Source organism: Equus przewalskii, chromosome 15, assembly GCF_037783145.1.
Source record: "Equus przewalskii isolate Varuska chromosome 15, EquPr2, whole genome shotgun sequence".
In the NCBI taxonomy this organism is placed as follows: domain Eukaryota; kingdom Metazoa; phylum Chordata; class Mammalia; order Perissodactyla; family Equidae; genus Equus; species Equus przewalskii.
In genome coordinates, this window is record NC_091845.1 from 84790335 (window position 1) to 84809776 (window position 19442).

General features: G+C 38.3%; 1 protein-coding gene across 4 annotated transcripts in view; it reads left to right on the top strand.

The window, feature by feature from the left end:
- The window catches only part of EIF2A (eukaryotic translation initiation factor 2A), a 35636-nt gene extending 19984 nt beyond the window's left edge, over positions 1-15652 (top strand). For all 4 annotated transcript variants that reach the window (XM_008520925.2, XM_070576335.1, XM_070576333.1 and 1 more), the window contains 8 exons: positions 1471-1544; positions 1687-1831; positions 2029-2145; positions 5160-5731; positions 9854-9967; positions 13678-13806; positions 14590-14655; positions 15252-15652. In XM_008520925.2, the coding sequence (XP_008519147.1) occupies positions 1471-1544; positions 1687-1831; positions 2029-2145; positions 5160-5731; positions 9854-9967; positions 13678-13806; positions 14590-14655; positions 15252-15317 (1283 nt within the window). In that variant the 3' untranslated portion in view covers positions 15318-15652. The remainder of the gene's footprint in view (positions 1-1470; positions 1545-1686; positions 1832-2028; positions 2146-5159; positions 5732-9853; positions 9968-13677; positions 13807-14589; positions 14656-15251) is intronic.
- Positions 15653-19442: the final 3790 nt, after the last annotated feature.

Here is a 19442-nt window from a genome sequence, read left to right on the forward strand (position 1 = left end):
AATTCTCATTGCTACTGTGTTGATCATCGCTTCTAGGTCTCTTTTTCTTTTTCTTTTTTATCTTATATCTGTATTTCCTTTTGTTTACAACAAGAATCCTGATTCTCTAGGACACTAGGGGAGATAGTTTGAGAATGTCACATTCACATACAGTCATGCGTCACTTAACAACGAGGATATGTTCTGAGAACTGCGTCGTTAGGCGCTTCTGTCATTGTGTGAACATCAGAGTGTACTTACACACACCTAGATGGCATAGCACCTAAGCTATGTAGTACTAATCTTTTAGTTGTATATGCAGTCTGTCATTGACCAAAACATCATTTTGCAGCACACGACTATCATTATTCATTTGCTTTGTTCCACATTAACTATATAGTATTCTTAGAATGGCAATACCAACAATAACACCAATAACTTGATTACTGAAAATAATTTAAAGAAAAAAAGTTTTGCAGTTCGTTTTATCCTTAGAGTGACTGTACACTTTCAGGTGTATTAAAGTAGAAAGGGAATTGGTAACTGTTTACGTGTACCAAAGATGGACTGCAGGTTGATTTTGAGCACCGTGCACACAATCTTAGCCATGCACTTCATTTTCTTGTTTTCAAGACTCATTCCTGCCCCACTGATTTTGGATTAGTTTGCTTGCTTATCTTACTGGCCTCTGTGAGCATTCCAAAAGAAGGGGGCTGCCAGTTTTTGCTCCCATTAACTTGGGGAGCTGCATTGTTTATAACATGGCTTCTGACTGCCTGGCACAGAGGAGGCACTCAATAAATATGAGCCATTGTTACTGTTGTGATCATCATTATCATGTATCTGTTTATCACATTCGTTACAGAATTTCTGTATCCACATTCTACAGTAGCAGGCTAGAGTCATCTTTCCCACTTCACGAGCTCTAAGACTGCTTTATTGCAGAGGTTGAAGAGAAGAGAACTGACATTTATTGAATACATACTGTGTACCTGGCACTGTGCTCTTAAAATCAGTCACTTGGGCCAGCCCTGTGGCCTAGTGGTTAAGTTCTGTGCACTCCACTTCGGCAGCCTGGGTTTGGTTCCCGGGCACGTACCTACAACGTACCTACACCACTCCTTGGTGGCCATGCTGTGGCAGTGACCCACATAGAAAATAGAGGAAGATTGATACAGATGTTAGCTCAGGGTGAATCTTCCTTAACAACAAAAAAATCATCATTAAAAAAAATTTGTCACTGGGAGTTGGATATGTAATTCCATTACTTGTCCAATGTCACAGCTAGTAAGTGGCTGAGTAGGAATTCAAGGGCAGGTCTGTCTTGTGCCCAGCCCATGCTTTTTCCACTGTGTTGCTCTACCTTACCTACATGAGACCACAGTGAGCAGTATTAGTATACAGTTGCATTAACCTTTTATAAGGCATTCAGAATTTAACATATTCCTGTTAGCTTCTCTCATGAATCTAACACCATTTACTTTTTTTTAGATACAATCACAAATAAATTGCATTTGCAAAAAATTAGTGATTTTGTGTTATCACCTGGACCCCAGCCATACAAGGTAATTGCTACATTGTTTTTGTTTATTTATGTGGGATATTGGGATTAAACCTTTTCCTTGTTTTTAGTAACTGTAAAAACATGTCCATCTTAGTTTACATGCTTCAAAAAATTAAGTAATGACTTATGTCTGTGTATCGTAGGTGGCTGTCTATGTTCCAGGAAGTAAGGGTGCACCTTCATTTGTTAGATTATATCAGTACCCCAACTTTGATGGACCTCATGCAGCTTTAGCCAATAAAAGTTTCTTTAAGGCTGATAAGGTTACAATGCTATGGAATAAAAAAGGTATGATAAATACATTTATCTCTCATTTTGTTTATCAAGTATTAATTTAGACTTATATTTTTGCATATATAGAAAAAAAGGGTATCAGTACTTATTTAATGAAAATTTGCATGTGCTCTGTTATACTTTTTAATATTTTTCTTACCACCATTAGGCTAATTTGTGTTTTAAACCTAATTAAAGTTTTTACTGTCTAGCTACTGCTGTGTTGGTAATAGCTAGCACCGATGTTGACAAGACAGGAGCTTCCTACTACGGGGAACAGACACTGCACTACATTGCGACAAACGGAGAAAGCGCCGTGGTGCAGCTACGTGAGTACCCCAGCAGGCCTCCTGTGATGAAAACAAGGAGAGTAAAACATGTTGTGCCTTAAAGATGATATCCTCTAAATTCTTGAGCAAGTGATAAAACTCACATTTTATAACCTTTAAGATAAAACGCCTCTTACGTAAGAAACTTAACATCTCCCCATACATACCTTATTTTGACAGAATCCGATTAGGTAATTTAGTCATGCCAGCGTTTCAGTAGGGAACTTGCTTATTGAGGTAATCGCCTTGTAGTAGCTCTTTTGGGACTTATTTACCTTATTAGGACAGCAAGTTGATCTAGTGAGTTTAGCACTGTCTTCAGAACTAAAGAATGTTACTACTTCATCTTTTTGTTTGGTTTTGTTTTTTGAGAAAGATTAGCCCTGAACTAACATCTGCTGCCAATCCTCCTCTTTTTGTTGAGGAAGACTGGCCCTGAGCTACATCTGCTGCCAATCCTCCTCTTTTTTGCTGAGGAAGACTGGCCCTGAGGTAACATCCATGCCCATCTTCCTCTACTTTATACGTGGGACACCTACCACAGCATGGCTTGCCAAGTGGTGCCGTGTCCCCAGCTGGGATCCAAACCAGTGAACCCCAGGCCGCTGAAGCGGAATGTGCGAACTTAAGCCACTGCACCACCATGCCGGCCCCCATCTTTTGTTTTGATGAGCTAAATTAACTGTAAAATAATACAATTTTAAAATTCTGGCAACTCTCTTAATTTTTTCATTTTTAATTGGACATGTAAAAGTAAGGTAGCCTTCCTTACAAAAAACTATGTATTCCCATTGAAGTCAGAAACAGAACAAGGATGACTCCCCACTCCACTATTATTTAACATTCTGAAAGAACTAATCAGTGTAACTGGTCAAAAGAATTAAGTATACAGTTTTGAAGGAGAAAATAGAATCATCTCTGCTCATATAGATGAAGTCACAGTATAAATAACAGCCACTGGGGCTGGCCCGGTGGTACAGTGGTTAAGTTCGCACATTTCGCTTCGGTGGCTTGGGGTTCACCAGTTTGGATCCCGGGTGCCGTCATAGCACAGCATGGTAAGCCATGCTATGGCAGGCGTCCCCTGTATAAAGTATAGGAAGGTGGACATGGATGTTAGCTCAGGGCCAGTCTTCCTCAGCAAAAAGAGGAGGATTGGCAGCAGATGTTAGCTCAGGGCTAATCTTCCTCAAAAAACCAAACAAACTACCACTTAAAAAACAGTGGTAGGAAAGATTCCATGTACAGCAACAAAAACTAGAAATATATAGGACTGATGGGAGGAAAATTAAAACTTCTGAGGGACAAACTATGACCCTTAATAGGAAGAATTTTATAAAGCTGTCATTTCTCAGGGCCAGCCTGGTGGCATAGTGGTTAAGTTTGTGCATTCCACTTCATCAGCCCAGGGTTCACAGGTTCAGATCCCAGGTATGGACCTAGCACTGCTTGTCAAGCCATGCTGTGGCAGCATCCCACATAAAATAGAGGAAGATTGGCAACAGATGTTAGCTCAGGGCCAATCTTCTTCACAAAAAATTTTCTCCCCATATTGGTCTAAAAATTATTAAAACGCCAGTACATTTTTTTGGCTTACGGAGAGGCAGATAGCTCAGTGGACCAGAACAGAGTCCAGAAGGAGATCCATACTGCCATAGCCATTGATATATATTAATGTCAGCATTTGAATCAGTGGAGGAAATGTTGATCGTTTAATACATGGTTGGAGGACAGCTGGCTAGCTATTTGGAACAAAAAATTAATATTACTACCTCTTCATCCAAATAAATTGCAGTTGGGCCAAAAGATTATACCTAAAACTACAGAACTAGAAGAAAATATGGGAGAAATTTTTTTCTAATGTTAAAGTGGAAAAAGACTTTCTAAACAAGGCTGAATGCATAAGGGAAAAATGACAAATTTGAATATATAAAACTATAGATTTCTACATTGGGGGAAGAAGAGACCACAGATTAAGCAAAACAAACAAAAATTGGGGAAAAAAATCTTTTTTGATAGACTTAGGGTAAGTATGGGAAAAGGTGAATTTTGTTAATATATCAAGTAAGTCAATAAAAGACCAATAATGGGAGAGAAAAATAGGCATGGGACAGTAAAGAATAGTCCACAATAAAAGAAGTGAAATTATGTATAAATATATTAAAAGGCGCTTAGCTTATAATAAAAGAAATAGAAAGGAAAACAAGATACAGTTTTTCACTTAGTTGTTGGCAAAGATAAAAATCTGAAACCACGCAGTATGAATGAGAGTGAGGGGGAGAAACTGTTGCTGGTGTAAATTGATACAATTGCTTTGAAGGGCTTTTTGGTTGTGTGTTATCAAGTAAATGTATGTGCCCTTTGACCTAGCAATGTCATTCCCACGCGTGTATTTGTGTACACTCACAGTGGAAAACATACAGCAAGGTTTATAATGGAACGCAGTTCAACTGACAAAGAATGAGCCAGATCTTCAGGTGCTTGCACAGAAAAATCTCCATGATAGAGTATTAAATGAAACAACAAAAGTTTAGAACTGTGTGTGTGTGTGTGTGTGTGTGTGTGTGTTTAAGAGAGAGAGGCTTAATTTCAATAAAAATATTCTGAAACGCTATGCAAGAAATAAATGGAGGGTTGCCTTTGTATAGAGGGACTTATTTTTGTGGCATATCTTTTTATATAGTTTGTATTTTTATTACTATGTGCACATATTACCTCTTCCAATAAAAACTAGTTTTTTATTAATAGTGATAATAACCTATGCCTCTATGAGCCCACATTGCCAAAATGTTTAAAAGAAATTAAGATTCTTTAGGGGTTTTTACATAAATTTGTAATCATCTATTAATCCCCATAGTATGTCATGTAAAATATTTTAATTTTAACATACCTTGAAATTTTCTTTTTTAGTACTTGACATGTTTGTGAGTGTTATATGATTATGACTTATGTTAATAAATGTTATATTCATTTAATTCTTTATTGCTAATTTGGATTTTATATTCTTTTTCTAGCAAAAAATGGCCCCATTTATGATGTAGTTTGGAATTCTAGTTCTACTGAGTTTTGTGCTGTTTATGGTTTTATGCCTGCCAAAGCAACAATTTTCAACTTAAAATGTGACCCTGTGTTTGACTTTGGAACTGGTCCTCGTAATGCAGCCTACTATAGCCCTCATGGACATATTTTAGTACTAGCTGGATTTGGAAATCTGAGGGGACAAATGGAAGTGTGGGATGTTAAAAACTACAAACTTATTTCTAAACCGGTGGCCTCTGATTCTACCTATTTTGCTTGGTGCCCAGATGGTGAGCATATTTTAACAGCCACATGTGCTCCCAGATTACGTGTTAATAATGGGTACAAGATTTGGCATTATACTGGCTCTGTCTTGCACAAGTATGATGTGCCATCAAATGGAGAACTGTGGCAGGTTTCTTGGCAGCCATTTTTAGATGGAATATTTCCAGCAAAAACAATAACTTACCAAGCAGTTCCAAGTGATGTACCCAGTGAAGAACCTAAAGTTGCAACAGCTTATAGACCCCCAGCTTTAAGAAATAAACCAATCACCAATTCCAAACTGGTAAGTACACTTTTACTACTTTGGGAGAAAAAGGTTTTTCAGTGTCTGGACCTTTTACTCATGCATGTTCTTGTGTTACTTAGCACCTGATCGGAATAGAAACTCTAGGGTAGAAATCATGGGGGAGCTACTGCTGAAGATGGCGAACAGTTCATATTGTTAAGCTGACAAAGGAGTTAGTTTGAAATCTCTGGGAAAGATAACTGCCTATGACATATTGCCTTTGTAGATCATGGGCTCAAGTTCAAATGCTTGTCAGGCGAGGCTGGTGATGTCAGGCAGTGGTGACGGGAAGAGAATGGTGAAAGGGAGAGGGCCTGCCCTCTTTAAAGGCAGGGCAGCTACACAGCAGGAGCTGATTGTTCCCGTAGATTCAAGGCCCCATTTGCCAAAATGTTTGATTTTTCAAGACAAAGCAAGTCTGGGTGCTCATATGAAATTTCTCAATTTTTAGAACACTTTTGGTCAGACAAAACACATTTGTTGTCCTTAGGCCATCAGTTCCCTACTTCTATTGTAAAGTTATGACCAGAGTATTGGTCAGTTTCCTTTTTTTTTTTTAACGATTGGCACCTGAGCTAATAACTGTTGCCAACATTTTTTTGTGTTTTTTTTTCCTGCTTTTTCTCCCCAAATCCTCTCAGTGCATAGTTGAATCTGAACTGGCGAAAGCCTGGGCCGCCGAAGCAGAGTGCACGAACTTAACCACTCAGCCACAGGGCCGGCCCCATCAGTTCTGATCTGCTTTAAAATGTTAGTGTTTCAGAGCTCAGGGGAGAGCGTTTACGTATTCATGCCCTGAGTTTCAGTGATGATGTTAAGGAATAAAGGTGCTCTGTAAGAGGAACAGCAGTATTGTTGGTGTTATTAGAAAGGGCCGTACCGCAGGCGTCGGCTGGGACTGTTCCAAGTACATGGAGACATATGGTCACTCAATGATTAGACTCTCAGGGAAGTAAATCCTTTTCCACAGGATGAGTATTCTTGTGCCTCCCTTTGCCACTCTTAACCTTCTCGAAAGCAAAAACAAAAGGAACAACTCTTCCTCCTTCACAAAATGTAGCAGTGGCCTGTAACTTCTTGACTTCGTTGAAATGTTCCGTTTAAACATTTTTGTGGTATTAACTTGTTTTGTAAAAATATATAAAAACTTGGGGCCGGCCCAGTGGCACAGCGGTTAAGTTCACATGTTCTGCTTTGGTGGCCCCAGGTTTGCCAGCTTAGATCCCAGGTGTGGACCTGCACACCACTTGTCAAGCCATGCCTTGGCAGGTGTCCCACATGTAGAGTAGAGGAAGCTGGGCACGGGCCAGCTCAGGGCCAGTCTTCCTCAGCAAAAAGAGGAGGATTGGCAGTAGATGTTAGCTCAGGGCTAATCTTCCTCAAAAAAAAAAAAAAAAATATGTATATATATATAAAAACTTATATCACAAATTAAGCCCTATTTATGATATTTGTATTTGAATCAAAAAAGAAAGGATATAGTAGTCATTGGATTTGTCCTTTCTCCATATTGAAATTTTCCTTAGCTAAAATAAAAACAGAATAACATCAACCCATGCTGCTTTCCAAATCTGTGTAAGATAGCACAAGAGGAGGAAATTCTGAATTAATGTGTGTTTTTCTTTTCCGATCCATAAAACTAGTTTGTCTTGGTGGGGGCAGGGAGAGAAATTAATGTAGAAAGATAATACTTTGAAAATGCTGATAAAAGTAGGTAAGAACTTCTTAAAACCCCAATTTTTTTAACATTTAAGATTTCCACAAAATGTTTGCTTTTGTATGTGACATGGTGATTATGTGATCCTGTCAAATCATTTTGGCTGAAGGAACCACATGCCCACTACTGAGAACTTTTTGTTTGTATCTAATTCCGGAAATGAGGTAAACGGCAAAGAAAATACTGTCAAGAAGTTGCTGGAAACAAAGACGTTCTAGTTGCTAACTTCACGCAGGAGGAGGGTTAGGTAGCAGAAGGGAAATAAAAGGTGGTAGAATTCTTCTCCCTGAAGAAAAAGGCACTTTTGTTATAAGTAAAAATTCATGTATAAATTATACTTGAAGAAGTATTTCTTGGCTCTCCAAAAAACCTTCACTTTTATAATGTGTTCATCAAAACATAATATTGATACAACTGAAGAAACAAATTTCATTAATGATGAAATTGTGTACAGTGGATGCAGCGGTAAAGCCAGGACTCGTGTCCGTAGCAGCTGTGTGGGGTTTCTTTGTCTAAAGTGAACGTCTGTCAGTAGCTACGTGATGCTCGTAGTGTGGAAGAGACTTGTGATTCATCCTTTTTTCTTGCCTCATTTTTAATTGCTTTATCAGTTTTTGAAGTTCTCCTGAGTAGAAACTTTTTCAGTCAAAGCAAGATGCTATAGAAGAACCCACTATTGAAAGAATTTTTTTTTTTTTTAAGATTGGCACCTGAGCTAACAACTGTTGCCAATCTGTTTTTTTTCTTTCTTTCTGCTTTTTCTCCTCAAATCCCCCAGTACATAGTTGTATATTTTAGTTGTGGGCCCTTCTAGTTGTGGCACGTGGGACGCCACCTCACCGTGGCCTGATGAGCGGTGCCATGTTCGTGCCCAGGATCCAAACTGGCGAAACCCTGGGCCGCCATAGCAGAGCACGTGAACTTAACCACTCTGCCACAGGGCCGGCCCCTATTGAAAGAATTTTGATGTATAGAACAAACTGTTCAGCAAATATTAGTCTATCTTAAATAACACTGTATGCAGTTGGGATAAAAAAGAAGGGAAAGGGGCTTGCCATCCAGATTTGTCTCTTCTACAAATGTGGGTTCTCGTATATTCAGTTGCGTCAAGTAGGGTATGTACATAGAACTTTGATGACCTGAAATAGTTACGTAGCTGCTGAGATAAAGCCACTTTATGGTTTCTTATTTATCCTTCTGTGACTTAAATGTTTGAGCCCTGCCCATTTCCATAAAGCACTTCTAAGTACAGCATAGTTCTGAGATCTAGTGCTCAAGAAACTTCATGGAGATCTGGTCCTTTTGATGTGCTGAGTATGATAGAGTCTAAGAGAGAGTTAATGTTCAGACGATAGCAAGGTGGAGAGAAACCAGTAAGTAGATGAATCTGGTGAGAGGTTGTAGTGCTGTCACTTATACTGGGTGTTGCCTGCAGCCACTCTGGAGATACTGGAACCTCTATAAATTTTTTATTTTCAGCTTTATTGAAGTATACTTGTCCTATAGAATTGTAAAATATTTAAAGTGTACATCATGGTGATTTGACACATGTTCATTGTGAAAAGATCCCTCCCATCCAGTTAATTAACATGTCCATCACTTCACATATTTATCTTTTTTTTGGTGAGAACATTTGCGTTCTACTCTCTTAGCAAATTTCAATTATACAAAACGGGGTTACCAACTATAGTCATCATGTTTTATGTTAGATCCTCCTTGGTCCTATGCTCAATTCACCCTCTTTCTGTTGTGGAATATACTTGATAGATGGTTTTATAAATATCTGATGATGGAAATGATTTTCTGTTTTCATTGTATAGTCTGATAAGTCATTTAAGTTTTTTGTCAGCCTCTTCATTATGTTACCCCTAGATTTGTAATTCTGCAGTTACTTACCCCTTCCTATTTAATTTATTTTCTTATGGTCTGTTTTAGTTTTTCTATTTGCCTTTATTTTTAATCTTCTAATCTCTGATTTTGCAAGTAAAGAGCTAGCAAGTAATTCTTTGTGCAAAGAAAACAAATGAGGCAACTGGGTTTCTGTTGACAGTGGTCAGATCTAGAAAGACTGCAGAAGAAGCTATTGTCAGTGTCTGATTTCATAGGAATCATGGGTCAGTAGTAGTACTAAGAAAAATTCCATTGTTTAAAGAAAACTAAAGTGAATTTCACCAGCCCTTACATAACTGAGAGATATCCTATATGAACTGATAGGAAGGTCCTCATTAAATCCACCTTGACAGTTGGGGTGTGCCTGCTGCTAATAAGAGGTTTGAAATATTCTTTGCCAGTGATCTTAAAATAAATTTGATAAATTTACTAGCAAATTTGTATAATTTGTTGTATATGTTTTTAAAAACATGGACTCCATTTCAAAATTGTTTATTTTATGTTTTCCATAGCATGAGGACGAACCACCTCAGAATATGAAACCACAGCCAGGAAATGATAAGCCATTATCAAAAACAGCCCTTAAAAATCAAAGGAAGCATGAGGCTAAGAAAGCTGCAAAGCAGGTATTGGGGGCACTAATCTCTTCAAAACAAAACAAAACAAAATCAGTTAAATTAGCTTTAAGCCTTAAAGTTTAAAGAAGTGTAGTCTTAAAGTCTTGACTGTTATGTTATAAAATGTAGTTGGAGTTAGCTGGCTTTAAGCAGCCAGAATGCCTTTCTTTTGCGTTTGCCTATGAATTTCTAAGTAGTCCTATATATATAATGGAGGATTCAAGAAGCTGAACCTGACCTTAAAGCCTGACACCCTAATGGGATTTTATAGTATGTCACTTGCTATAGACTTGCGTTTGCTGGAGCCGTGTGAAGTGGTATACTTTGCTTTCTTGAAAGCATGTGTTTGTTAAGAGAGAATAGAAATTACATGACTATAAGGCTGTTTTGTCACTCCATATTACATTACTATAGGAAATTATTCAACTGGGAATCTAAACTCCAGAAGTTCCCAAACAACGGAATTGTTCTACAGTAATCCTTCTTTTTGCTGAGGAAGATTAGCCCTGAGCTAACATCTGTGTCAGTCTTCCTCTATTTTGTATGTGAGTCACCGTCCCAGCATGGCCGCTGATGAGTGGTGTAGCTCTGTGCCCAGGAACTGAACCTGGGCTGGAGAAGTGGTGCACACTGAACTGAACCAGTAGGCCACGGGGTCAGCCCCTAAAGTAATTTTCTATGATGCTGTAGTTGAAAGACCACACCAGTGTAATGCTTGATAAATAAATTGTGATCGTATGTGGTTTATGGTGACTGAGACCAGCTGGGCTGGGACTGTCTGGTTAGTGAAGTTGTGATGACCATATTTTTGAGATTTAGACAATGCAGTCTTGCTGGTAATGCTTGAATTTTGACAGTTCTAGGTTACTTAGGTGTTTTGGTAGGCACTTGCTATTTTAAGGGGTAGAATTGCACTATGCAACCATATTCTGCTAAAATCTGGGCTTTTAATAAAAAAATGAGTGTGCTCTTTGGTAGTTAATATATTTCATCTCCAGAAATATCTTTATATAGCTCAGGTTTAGGTCATTTCAAGTAAAATTATCTGCTGCATGTATTAGACTTGTATAAAAGCAGGGCTTGTCCTTTCATCAGTGTGGGTGGAGACCTCTGCTGGCCCTAAATGTTACAAATTAGTAGTATCCTTATAGCTACGGGTAGGGAAGATTCCTTCTCCCCGCCCCTCCCCCCAGCTAATATTTTCAGATATGACAAATAAAATTTTTACAGTGTACAAAGTAGTGATTTGATATAGATATGCAATGTGAAAGGATTCCCACATTGAGTTAATTAACACATCCCTCACTTCACATATTTACCCTTTGTTTTTTTTGTTGAGAGCACTTAAATTCTACTCTCAGCAAATTTCACTTATATGAAACAGTATTATCGACTATAGTCACCATGTTATATGTTAGATCCTCAGACCTTATTCATCTTACAACTGAAAGTTTGTACCCTTTAGCAACCTCTCCCTATTTTGTATTTTCCCCACTCCCCAGCCCCTGGCAACCACCATTCTACTTTCTGTTTCTATGAGTTTGACTTTTTTTTTAGGTTCCAAATATAAGTGATACCATGCAGTGTTTATCCTCTGTCTGGCTTATTTTACTTAGCATAATACCTGCCAGGTTCGTTATTTACTAAAGATGATACTACTAATCCATCATTACAGAGTTGCGCTCTGCTGTTTTCCCAGTTGATGACAGAGTTTTCTACTTGCAAGATAATCCTTTCAGTATGCATTTTTGAGGACAGGCTGCAGTTGGTAAAAATTATGGCTGTGTGATAGAACAAAGGTAAATGATCCATGACAGGATCTTACCTTGACCAGACCTTTCCAGCCCTGCCTCTGAATTAAGTACCAAAGATAAAGGAGGCAGATGTGTGTAATCTAACCAAGTGCTTTCATAAACTGGTGATGATTTTTAAGCTTATTAACTTCACCAAAGAGAATTGAAACTAAGAGTTTGATCTTACCATATACACATACTTTCCAAAGAATGACCAGAATTTAAGTATAATAATGCAGACATTTTAACTTATTCTTGGTTAATATATGATAGAAAATTAAATTTCATATTTCACTTAATTTAATAGTTTTTCACATTTATAACATTAACCTTCCTTCCTAGAAGAATAATTACAAACTAAAGTTTTACGTTTTTTTATCTGAAGTCAAAAGTGAATTTTGATGAACAAAGTGTCTCTCTTCTCCTTTTGTCCTCTTTTCTTCCTTAATTTTATATTATGAAAAATACCAAACTGCATATTAATAGAACTTATAGGCTCCTTAAGAGTAGTAAATAGTTTCTTTTTGAATAATCTGTTAAAGTGCTCAGTAATCTTTTTTCACATAGAAAGTTAGGAATTAATGTTTGTTGCATTGGAGTGTACAAAAAAGTGCAACCAACATGACTTTAAAAAGAAAAAATGACTCTCATTCTGTACTCTCTGAAAGCCCTCAGGCAGACATTTTTAGATTTGGAGATCCAGGAGTGACTCCCTGTGCCCCGGGATGCTTTAGGAGTTCAGAGCATTCCACCCAGGACTCTGATAAGGGCTTTTAGAGTCTGGGGCTCTGTGTATTCCACTGGGAACTCTCTAAAGAAGAAGTCAAAGCCCTACCTTAGGGCCAAGAAGACTTAAATAACTTTTTTCCCCTCTTGTCAGAACATACATCTTGTCATAATTACCAAAGGAGAGTCATACTTTTGCCCTTTCACCTATTTAGCGTGTGCAGTAAAGCACATATTTTGCTGGGGGCACAGGTAGAGCAGTGAACCAGGATCCTTAGGTGCAGTGTAGTTGGGGATAGTACAGGAGGGATACGGGCCACATTTGTGTGGCCAGTCTGGTCTCTCTTGGGGGTCAGGGGATTTTTCAGGAGGCCTAAAGGATAAGTAGGGTCAGCCAGGGACATGAAGCTGTTCTAGGCACAAGGAACACTACATGCAAAAGCTGGGAAACAAGAGTGTACCCCACCCCAGAGGAAATAAAGTGGTTCAGAATCAGCACTTCCTCGAGGAGGAGGGATGAGGCTAGAAAGGCCATCCGGGTCCAAGCACAGTGGGAGCGATGTAGTACCCCTTTCCGGGGAAAGGTTTTCCATGGCACTTTGCTGTGGAGCTGAACTGGTCTCATTGTAAATAAATCTCTCTAGAACTTGTTCTGTAGCACCATCCATTACATCTCCTCGATCATGTGTACTCAGAGTTTTAGAGGACATCATAAGAGTGAAACTTCAAATACCTTAGTTTAAAAAGCCCTCTCACATTTTCAAAACATCCGTATAATATCCAAACATCTGGAGTGCTTGTTGGCTGATACAGAAACCCCCTAGTTTACGCTCCTAGGGTCATTTCATTTCTTTCGTTTATCCTTATATTACTAACAAAATATTATTTTTTATTTAATATTATGTTACTTTAACTCTAAATTCTAGATCTAGCAAAGTGTTCCCTATGACAATTATATAGTTAAAACCTTTTGGGTGTCTCCTTATACTGTGATTTTTTTTAAGTTACAGTGTATCTATTATGGGACAATCTAGCATACTTCATGAGACCTTCAATTCAGATCCTTTCTTTATATAAAATGTAGTATAAAGGATAAAATCACATTTTGGTTTCTGCATTTTATATACCAAGCCTATGTTGGTTGAAATACTTTAATGTTTTCATTTTAGAAAATTGAATTTTTGAAAATATTTCCTGCAGGAAGCGAGAAGTGACAAGAGTCCAGATTTGGCACCAACTCCTGCCCCGCAGAGCACACCACGAAATACTCTCTCTCACTCAACTTCTGGAGACCCTGAGATAGACAGAAAAATCAAGAACCTAAGGAAGGTGAGAAACTTAAATGAAAAACAGACGTGTTTATTGAAAGAAATGCATGAAAATTATCTGAAGCCAGGCGTCTCGGAAGTTTGTAGCAGCTTTTGTTTTCTCGCTATGAAATACTGTAACTTAGGAATGGCGCTGATTTTAGTGCTATTCACAAATGTCTAAAGACTGTTCGTCTTTTTACTATTGATTTTTGGAGTGGTAGGATAATAAACATTTGTACAGAAATATGCAGAACACTTTTATACTAAGTATTTCATTAGACATTTGTGAGATAGGTAGGAACAGATATTTATCCCAGTTTTAAACATGAAGAAACAGAAACAAAAGGAAGTTTACTAGCTTGTCAAGTTGGGGCCAGTTTGTGGTGGTGGCCTGGAGTAAGAGCGGGTCCCTGGAGCCCTTCCCAGGCTGTGCTAGGAGGGTTCTCTTAAAGCCGCAGACATGGTCCAGGTATAACGAGGTGCTGAAATAAACAGTGAAATGGGTGAGATGTTTACATACATACACATGTACATATATACATACATGTACATATATAACATTAGTTAAAAGCTTGAAAAATATTTTGCCAAATCCCATGTTCTTAACATACCCAATTTTACATTTAATTTTAAAAAGTAGTTTACCGTAGCATTTTACCAAACTATTCTCGATACAAATGTAAGGTGATTCTCCTTATTCAGGTTTCATATTCGTATGATTGAGTTGTTAATGAGAAAATTTGCATTCTAAAATGACTTATTCTTCCTTACTCTTGACTCGTAATGTATTTTATGTTTGCAGAAACTGAAAGCAATTGAACAACTGAAAGAGCAAGCAGCAACTGGGAAACAGCTAGAAAAAAATCAGGTCTTTTCTGCATTTTTTACCTGGGCTTGTAGTCACTACCACCCTTCCTAGTTTTATTGTGAGCAATAGTTAATCAGGTGAAAGAGCACATAGATTTAAAAACTTGCTTTGAAAACCAGTACGATATATATTTGTTTATTTTAATGTTTTTACTCTTAAACAAAGAAGGATGGGGGAAGACATGGGATAGATCATTGTGAATGGGAGTCACCATTCATGCCATTGCTGCTCAGAATAAAAGCAATTTATCATGTTATACAATTCTCTTCCAGCCTGCATCTCGGGTTGTGCTGCCCTGTCCCTCCTTCTTTCCTTAGCACTTGTGAGCCTAGGTGCAGAATGGAAATTTATTGGACCTAAAGGGATGCAGTAAGACGACTTCAGTCCTTTGCCCCTTTGAGTCATACCAAATAACACATTACAAGTTGTTTCTCATCTGTGTTTTTCAGTCTGTGTTTACCAGGGGATCTGATAAAGTGTCAGAAATATTCTTTCTCTAAATTTTTTCTCCTTTGCTATTTTGGCTCTAGATCCAATAATTATTTTGTTTTATTTCATTTCCTATTTAATAACTCTATTGTTTTAAACTTTTCTAGTTGGAGAAAATTCAGAAAGAGAAAGCCCTTCTCCAGGAGCTAGAAGATTTGGAATTGGGTATTTAAAGATTCATAGAAAGCAAGTTGGTTACCAGAAATCATTGCAGACACGTTTTCTGTTAAACTCATTGCTGTACACTGCATATCCATGTGCCCACATTTAATGTTTATCTATAATTTTAACCATCTATTCAAGATTATACACATATGTGTGAAATTATTTAATAATGTCTATTAAATTGATTTTTACATCCTGCATCCTATATCATGTCAACACATGATATAGAAAAGAAATACATGAATTGTTTAGCTAAGCTTAACAGATTGAAAGATGAATGTCATTGTTTTGTAGTAGCGGGCAGTATTTATCATTTAAATGAATAAAGTCATTTTAAATTTAATCATTGTTGGTTTTGTTATAAGTTCCTTAGTTAACAAATCCTTTATTAATTTACAGGGCAAGTTTGGGAAATTTTTCCTTTGAATATATAATATGACTTTCTTGATCCTAAAACATTATTATATTGTCAAAACTTTGAAGAAAAGTCTTAAAAAGCAAGTTGTACTACTAACTATATTATTTATATTATTTGTGGTATTTGAAGTAAGTTTTTCTGATTAGTTCTAAAATAAATATAGAAAATAGCAAAACACTTTATTTTGATGTTTCAAATAATAAACCTAGTGATTTAAGGATGAGATAATATTTTCTTCCCAAACATGAACTATGATTATTTTGCTATAGTTGTCTTGATTGTTTTGGTTGTCTGTTCTTTTGATGAAAAAAGATCTAATGATAATCGAAGATACTCAACTATCAAAACTAACTTATATTTGGTTTTAGAATCTATCTATTACAGTTAAGTTTTTTCATCAGTTTTACATTTGAAATTATATTTATTTCATTTGCATTGATAGAGGTTTTCATTTTCTAGAGCTAATATTTAAACCAATAGATAAAAGAAAAGATTCCAGAAACACCTTGAGAGAGACACACAAACAGATAACTGAGTTTCCGGTGCCGCAAAGCTTCTAATAAGATTTGGTAAAGATCTAGTGCATTAACATTTGAATGATATTTTAAATATTTTTTGTGTGCTCTGTGTGTGCACACTCATGTACGTATAATTGCTTTCAACATTAATTCATTTCTGATAGGAAAAACATAAGCAGATAGATTACTTTTATAATATATTGCTTTAAAAATTGTTTTTCTAATAAAATTGTTAAATAGTGCATCCTGAGACAGTGTAATTTTTTTGGCATGGTAGCCTAACAATTTTTTTAATTAATTACCATTTATAGCAGAGTTTACAGTAAACATATAATTTTTAAAATGTGTATCTCAGAGGTAGTATCATTGAACCTTTTCTTTTAGTCAGATGCTTTTTAATTGCTCCAGGGTGACTGTTTCTACCAAAATTCTTAGACTCATATTTTAGAATCGTCTTTATTTCTGTAATAATTTAATCCATTTAATTTTTTCCAAAGATGTGTTTTATTTCTAAGCACACATCAATGTAAAAAAACCACTGAGGTGTTCTTTGACTACATATTTTATTTGATTTTGATTGTAAACATCCTCTGGGAGTAAGAAGAGTCAATTTATAGAAAGAAAAAAGTGTACAGTGATGAAAGTTGGCTTGAAAATCACATTTTGAGGGGAGTTTTGAAGATGGCAGTATAGGAGGATCCTGAACTCGCCTCCTCCCACAGACTATCACCACCTGTGGAGCGATTTGCTCAGAGAGATCTGGAAACTGGATAAAAAGGACCTTCACAACAAAGGACAACACAGACAGGGGTTGAAGAGGCAGAGAAACAGCTCCGCTGAGGTAAAACCACACCCTGTGGGCTGGCCCAGTGGCATAGTGGTTAAGTTTGTGCGCTCTGCTTTGGCAGCCCCAGCTTTGCAGGTTTGGATCCTGGGCGCAGACCTACACACCTGTGGCGGCATCCCACATATGAAACAGAGGAAGATGGGCACCAGTGTTAGCTCAGGGACCATCTTCCTCACCAAAAAAAAAACAAAACAAAAAACCCCACACCCAGGGCTGGCCCCGTGGCCGAATGGTTAAGTTTGCGCACTCCGCTGCAGGTGGCCCAGTGTTTCATTGGTTCAAATCCTGGGCACGGACATGACACCACTCATCAAACCACGCTGAGGTAGCGTCCCACATGCCACAACTAGAAGGACCCACAACGAAGAATATGCAACTGTGTACCGGGGGGCTTTGGGGAGAAAAAGGAAAAAAATAAAATCTTTAAAAAAAAAAACAACCCTAGCTGTGGCACTTCATGGCTGGGAGCGATCTCAAAGGTACAGAGGTTTTCCTGAAGGAGTGGGGGTTTGGAGCTCAACATTAGGCACCCCAGCCCTTAGATCCAGTACAAGAGAGATGAGATTCCATAATACCTGGCTTTGCTGGCTTTGAAAACCAATAGGGAATATGCCTAGGAAAACTCTCGAACTTCAGGGAAAGAAAACCCTGTTCTTAAAGGGCCCACACACAAACTTACTCGACCCATAAACCACAAAAATAACAGACAGAAAAGTGCATAGTCCATTGGTAAAAGAGATTCACTAAACTCACAACACATCCCAGAGAGGCAGGAGGGGGCTGGGCCCATCCCCCAGGGACTGAAAGACTAGTGGCAGCCATTCATGTGACCCAGTTCTATTGTGCTGACACAGAGACTGGCAGGTGCCTTTGGAATCCTCCCTCTAGCCTGACAGTGCAGAGGTCTTGACCCCTACCCACTAGAGCAACTGAGGCAGTTGAGCACAGCCAGGCAGCAGGCAGCCTGACCCAGGGACTGCCACTGCCCACCAGCAAGCCCTTGGCAGCCATATGGACCCATGGTGGCCTTGTGGGGCCTGCAACAGGCTTGTGCTGTCAGTCATTGCAAACTACCACACAGGGGATCCGCCCCACCTTCCAACACCTGAAACCATTGTGCACTGCCTCACCTGATGCCTGCCCCATCCCTCACCCTGCAAAGTACAAACAGTTGAGACTTGCAGGAAGCCTCACCAGGGGGCCTGTAGCATTTGTGTGTCCCAGGGTCTAGAAGCCAGCCACACTGGGGGCCTGACTCACTTATAGCAAAACTACAGTAGTTGTGTGCTACTGAACTCAGCAAACCATCCTGGGGGCTTGCCCATAGAAGCCACATGCAGCTGAGCCTCACAAACAGCTAGCCTGGGGGCCAATCTAGTCTGTGTGCCCACAGCAATAGCAACCCTACCCCAATAGGGGGGCACACAGCCCATAGAGGGGACACTCCTGGAGTGTTTGCTATGAGTGAAGAGAGCGGAGCAAGCTGCTAGGCCCGATAAGGCATCTCTTAGATAAGACCACACTTTCAAGTTCAGGAGACATAGCCAACCTACCTTATACATAGAAATAAGCACAGAGAAATGCTGTGGCAAAATGAGGACAGAAAGGAATATGTTCCAAAAAAGGGAACAGGACAAATCCTCAGAAAAGAATTAAATGAAACAGATAATCTATTGCATAAAGAGTACAAATAATCATAAGAATGCTCACTGATCTGGGGAGAAGAAAAGATGGACATGGTGAGAACTTCAACAAAGAATTGGAAAATATAAAAACCAATCAAAGCTGAAGAATACAATAATAGAATTGAAAATTTGCTAGAGGGAATCAACAGAATAGATAAAGAATGGATCAGCAAGCTGGATGGAAGAGCAGAGGAAATCACCCAAGCTAAGCAGAAGAAAGAATTAAAAAGAACAAGGATAGTCTAAGGGACCTCTGGGACAACATCAGACATACTAACATCTGTATTATAGATGTCCCAAAAGGAGAAGAGAGAGAGAAAGGGGTAGAGAACCTATTTGAAGAAATAGTACCTGAAAACTTTCCTAACCTGAGGAAAGAAACAGACATCCAGGTACAGGAAGCACAGACAGCACCAAATAACATACACCCAGAGGGCCACACCAAGACACATTATAATTAAAATGCCAGGAATTAAAGAGAGAATCCAAAAAGCTGCAAGGAAACCCCATAAGGCTATCAGCTGACTTCTCAGCAGAAATCTTACAGGCTAGAAGGGAGTGGCATGAAAAATCCAAAGTGCTGAAAGGAAAAACCTACAATGAAGAATACCCAGCAAGGTTATCATTCAGAATGGAAGGAGAGATAAAGAGGTTTCCAAACAAGC